The 5,361-nt window shown below is 41.3% G+C and overlaps 1 protein-coding gene across 1 annotated transcript; it reads left to right on the plus strand.

The window, feature by feature from the left end:
* The first annotated feature begins 1,057 nt into the window (after window positions 1-1,057).
* NEUROD1 (neuronal differentiation 1) lies at window positions 1,058-2,374 on the plus strand. Its single transcript, XM_003406187.3, has one exon. The coding sequence runs from the start codon at window positions 1,151-1,153 to the stop codon at window positions 2,219-2,221; it is 1,071 nt and encodes a 356-aa protein (XP_003406235.1). The 5' UTR covers window positions 1,058-1,150; the 3' UTR covers window positions 2,222-2,374.
* Window positions 2,375-5,361: the final 2,987 nt, after the last annotated feature.

The raw sequence follows: 5,361 nt of genomic DNA on the forward strand, positions 1-5,361 counted from the left end.
TTATGCACATTGAGAGCGCTAAGTAATTTTTCAGTGAATGAAAGGGAATTGGATAGCTTAAGTGCACACACCGGGGAAAATAAATCGGGTTCAGAGATAGTTTCGTTGAGAAAGAAAAAAAAAAAAAAAAAAAAGTGCAGTAAAGCAAGAGTGATCCACGCCTGCTACCTGTTACCGCTCCAGAGACGGCCAAGCCCCCAGCAACCATAGCTGGAGCCAGAAATTCAGTTGTTTCACTAAAAGCTTTGTTTTTCTTTATTGGAAACGGCAACTTCGCCATCGCCTCTCACTGACCATTATAATTACTCGATCTTTTAAACGGAGGTTTGAGGCGAACTTTGAAAAGCCCCAATAAAGAACGGGCGGCCCTTTCAATGGACTGTTTATTAGAGAGGAGCTGTCCGCACCTGATCCCCAGCGCGTGGGAGAGCTCTCTGCGCTGCGCCTCCAGACCTCGCCTGGAAGCAAGAGCTTTTGTGCAAGGTGGGAATTCAGCCGAGGGCGAGGGGTAGGAGGCTAGAAAAGAAAAGCAAGAGAGGGCTAGAAGACTCTTGCTCACATTTGTTGCCAAATGTTTCGTTGATGGCAAAATAATTTGATGGAAACTACTTTTCCTCCTCCAAGCATTTGCTCATCCATCTCCTATCCGTATAATCTTCTTAAAAATCACTGCCAGGATTAGGAAATTATGTAATGGCTCTTCAACTTAAATCGCTAAGTACCTGGCAGCAAGGACAGAAATGGAAATAGAATGTGCAATTTGCAAACTGGACATTTTTGTGGAGTTGGGTGTGACTTGGGAAACACGCACATAAATATGAAGTCGCTGGTATGTACACTCATTTTCACACACATTATCCTGCCGAGTAATCACCATGAATACATTGAAGTTAATCACTAGGAAACATACATGCATGAGTGTACACACACACACACACACACACACACCCAGACCTGCCTTCTTTCCTGCTTATTAACAGGGAATACACACTCCATTATAAAACCCTGCGTTTAAGTTTTCCTTAGGGCATCCCTTTTGTAATGAACAGGCCGTCCTCTCCCACATGCATTTGTTCAGGGCATAGAGTGGGAGCTGATTGTATATCTTCCTGTTTTCCTCTCTCCCCTGTTGAATGTAGGAAACCGAAACATGACCAAGTCCTACAGCGAGAGCGGGTTGATGGGCGAGCCTCAGCCCCAGGGTCCTCCAAGCTGGACAGATGAGTGTCTCAGTTCTCAGGACGAGGAGCACGAAGCGGACAAGAAGGAGGACGACCTCGAAGCCATGAATGCTGAAGAGGACTCACTGAGGAACGGGGGAGAGGAAGAGGACGAAGACGAGGACCTGGAAGAGGAGGAAGAAGAGGAAGAGGAGGACGATGATCAGAAGCCCAAGAGACGCGGTCCCAAAAAGAAAAAGATGACCAAGGCGCGCCTGGAGCGGTTTAAGCTGAGGCGCATGAAGGCCAACGCCCGAGAGCGGAACCGCATGCACGGGTTGAACGCGGCGCTGGACAACCTGCGCAAGGTGGTGCCCTGCTACTCCAAGACGCAGAAGCTGTCCAAAATTGAGACTCTGCGCTTAGCCAAGAACTACATCTGGGCTCTGTCCGAGATTTTGCGCTCCGGGAAAAGCCCCGACCTGGTCTCCTTCGTACAGACGCTCTGCAAGGGCTTGTCCCAGCCGACCACCAACCTGGTTGCGGGCTGCCTGCAGCTCAATCCTCGGACTTTTCTGCCGGAGCAGAACCAGGACATGCCCCCGCACCTGCCAACAGCCAGCGCTTCCTTCCCTGTGCACCCCTACTCCTACCAGTCGCCGGGGCTGCCCAGTCCTCCCTATGGTACCATGGACAGCTCCCACGTCTTCCACGTCAAACCGCCGCCGCACGCCTACAGCGCAGCGCTGGAGCCCTTCTTCGAAAGCCCCCTGACTGATTGCACCAGCCCTTCCTTTGACGGACCTCTCAGCCCGCCGCTTAGCATCAATGGCAACTTCTCTTTCAAACACGAACCGTCTGCCGAATTTGAGAAAAATTATGCCTTTACCATGCACTATCCTGCAGCAACCCTGGCAGGGGCCCAAAGCCACGGATCAATCTTCCCCGGCACCGCTGCCCCTCGCTGCGAGATCCCCATAGACAATATTATGTCCTTTGATAGCCATTCACATCATGAGCGAGTCATGAGTGCCCAACTCAACGCCATCTTTCACGACTAACCGTTTGGCAGAGGCCCATCAGTTTCACCGTTCTCGGGAAACGAACCCACTGTGCTTACAGTGACTGTCGTGTTTACAAAAGGCAGCCCTTTGGGTACTACTGCTGCAAAGTGCAAATACTCCAAGCTTCAAGTGATATATGTATTTATTGTCGTTACTGCCTTTGGAAGAAACAGGGGATCAAAGTTCCTGTTCACCTTATGTATTATTTTCTATAGCTCTTCTATTAAAAAAAAAAAAATACAGTTAAGTTAAAAAAAAAACTGCACCACAAATTTGGTGTAGCTGTATTCAGATCATATTAATTATCTGATCGGGATAACAAAATCACAAGCAATAATTAGGATCTATGCAATTTTTAAACTAGTAATGGGCCAATTAAAATATATATAAATATATATTTTTCAACCAGCATTTTACTACTTGTTACCTTTCCCATGCTGAATTATTTTGTTGTGATTTTGTACAGAATTTTTAATGACTTTTTATAATGTGGATTTCCTATTTTAAAACCATGCAGCTTCATCAATTTTTATACATATCAGAAAAGTAGAATTATATCTAATTTATACAAAATAATTTAACTAATTTAAACCAGCAGAAAAGTGCTTAGAAAGTTATTGTGTTGCCTTAGCACTTCTTTCCTCTCTAATTGTAAACAAACAAACAAAAATTGCACAATTTGAGCAACTCATTTCACATTAAAGTCTTTCCCTTTTCTTAAAAACCAGATTCATAATTCTCAAGAGGATGAAAAAAAACAAGAGATGTTTATCAAAGCCTATCAATTCAACACATTACTTGCACAAGTTTATACTTATTATAAACAAATGCCAACATACGCTTCTTTAAATCAAAAGCTGCTTGACTATCACATACAATTTGCACTGTTTCTTTTTAGCCTTTTACTCCTTTGCATTCCATCATTTTACAGAGAATCTGAAGCTATAGATGTTTCCAGAGAATATAAATGCATGATTTTATACATAGTCGCACAAATGGTGGTTTGTCATATATTCATGTAATGAATCTGAGCCTAAATCTAATCAGATTGTTAATGTTGGGACTTATACCTATTGTAGTCAATTAGTACAGTAGCTTAAATAAATTCAAACCATTTGGTTCATAATTAGAACAATAGCTATTGCATGTAAAATGCAGTCCAGAATAAGTGCTGTTTGAGACGTGATGCTGGTACCACTGGAATCGATCTGTACTGTAATCTTGTTTGTAATCCTGTGTATTATGGCGTAATGCACAATTTAGAAAACACATCCAGTTGCAATAAAATAGTATTGAAAATCTGAGAAATTGTTGCATTTCTTCTTGAAGTTATTTTTCCAAATGTAAGTTAATTCCTGGGGGAGGGGGGAATAGTTACTTTATTTACTTAGTTCAGAAGAATACTAAACACTATTTGTAGAATGAAATGTTAAAAAGTTTACTTCGACAGACTCTCTAGTCTGTTGTTTTTTTTTTTTTACTCAGGGAGTCACTCACTTTTTGTAGATTAAAAAAAAGCATCTAATAGCTAGAAATTCAGTATTTGGAATATAGGTTTGTGGGGGGACGATGTTATGCTTTTGTTTTTTCTTTGTTGTAAGTGGCTTCAGGAGCCCTAGTGGCACAGTGGTTAAAGTGCTAGGCTGCTAAGCAAAAGGTCTGTGGTATGAATGTGGCAGTCTGCTTCTGTAAAGATTTACAGCCTTGGAAACCCTATGGGGCAGTTCTACTCTGTCCTACAGGGTCACTGTGAGTTGGAATCAACTTGAGGGTGGTGAGCGGGTAAGTGGCTTCACCTTTAGGTTTTTGACTCTCATTTTTTAAATGTCTACATGGCTTTTTTTTAAAAAAGGGGGATTTAGTTAATTATTAATATGAAAGGCACAAACGAGCACCGTAGCTTAGATTGTGTACACATTTTAAAAAACTTAAAAAAAAAATTTTTTTTGTTAACTGTTTTCTAGGGGCTCTGCTGCTTGTATATTTTCCTGAACTGAACAGGTTTCTATTGCAAACCAGTACTCTCCTAAAAAGAAACTTAAACAACTTTAGAAAATACCAGGGGAAAACTATTAAACTAATTTAAAGACTTAAATAAGAAGAAGCATTTTGTAATTGTTATATAAACTCCTTGGGATAATTTTAAATACTTTTTCAGGAAAAGATAATGGCTTATTTGTACCGCAGAACAAATTATTTGCTCCATAACATATTTTAGTAAGGTATAGTTGTTTTCTCTTGCCCTTTGGGGCACTACTGTTTCTTTAAAAAATCCAAACCCCCTGGAAATTTCTACAGATGATTCTGACTGTTTATAAGTCAACTTTAAAAAAAAAAAAAAAGAGTTTGGCATTTCTCTTCCTCCTGGATGTATTGACTGACAGGAAGGATTCCTGGGGAATAATGTTTTGGCACTTGTGTTCTGGCTCTTCCATGGTGCTCTGATTACTGTCATTAGTAACTCCATTGTTTCTCCCCTGATTCGGATGCCACATTGGATGACTACCCCCCTTTCCAAGCTTGTTCCTTTAATCTCCTCATTGGTGATTTAGGGGTTCCAGAAAGCTGACCTCATTTAGCAAGCAGCTCCAGAAAAATGTGAGTTATCTAATGGACAGCATCAATTAGCCATACTAATAACATTGCCAGTGGGGCTGCATCAAGCTGTGAAAGTAGCAGTAAGGAATAGCTCAACGTTAAAGAAAAAGTTTGAGCGCAATTTAAAAATATATCATTTTAACATGTTTTCCATCAGCCTTCATCACATGAGAAAAAATACTTTCAAATTAGTCCCAACCTTATCCAAAATGTAACAATCTCATTCCAAGTGAATCAGAGCTGTTATTTTGGAATCAAGCTGTTGCTTCCTCTACCCAGGATTGCTCCCACCGTTCTTACTTTAAGAGACATAATAGTGATATTGGAGCACCGCCAGCCCTCCGGCTTAGGAGATCATGAAGTGAACGTGCAGATCTGATCTGATCCATTCAGCGGCTCAATTTCACCTGTAATTAAAAGTAGCCATCTTCATGCAAACTAAAAACTGTTGCTGCGGTGAACAGAAGAAAGAATGAGAGACTAACGTTCCAAGAATTTCATGTGTTTAAAAAAGCATGCAGAGAGATCTAGAATGTGTA

Source organism: Loxodonta africana, chromosome 6, assembly GCF_030014295.1.
Source record: "Loxodonta africana isolate mLoxAfr1 chromosome 6, mLoxAfr1.hap2, whole genome shotgun sequence".
Lineage (NCBI taxonomy): Eukaryota > Metazoa > Chordata > Mammalia > Proboscidea > Elephantidae > Loxodonta > Loxodonta africana.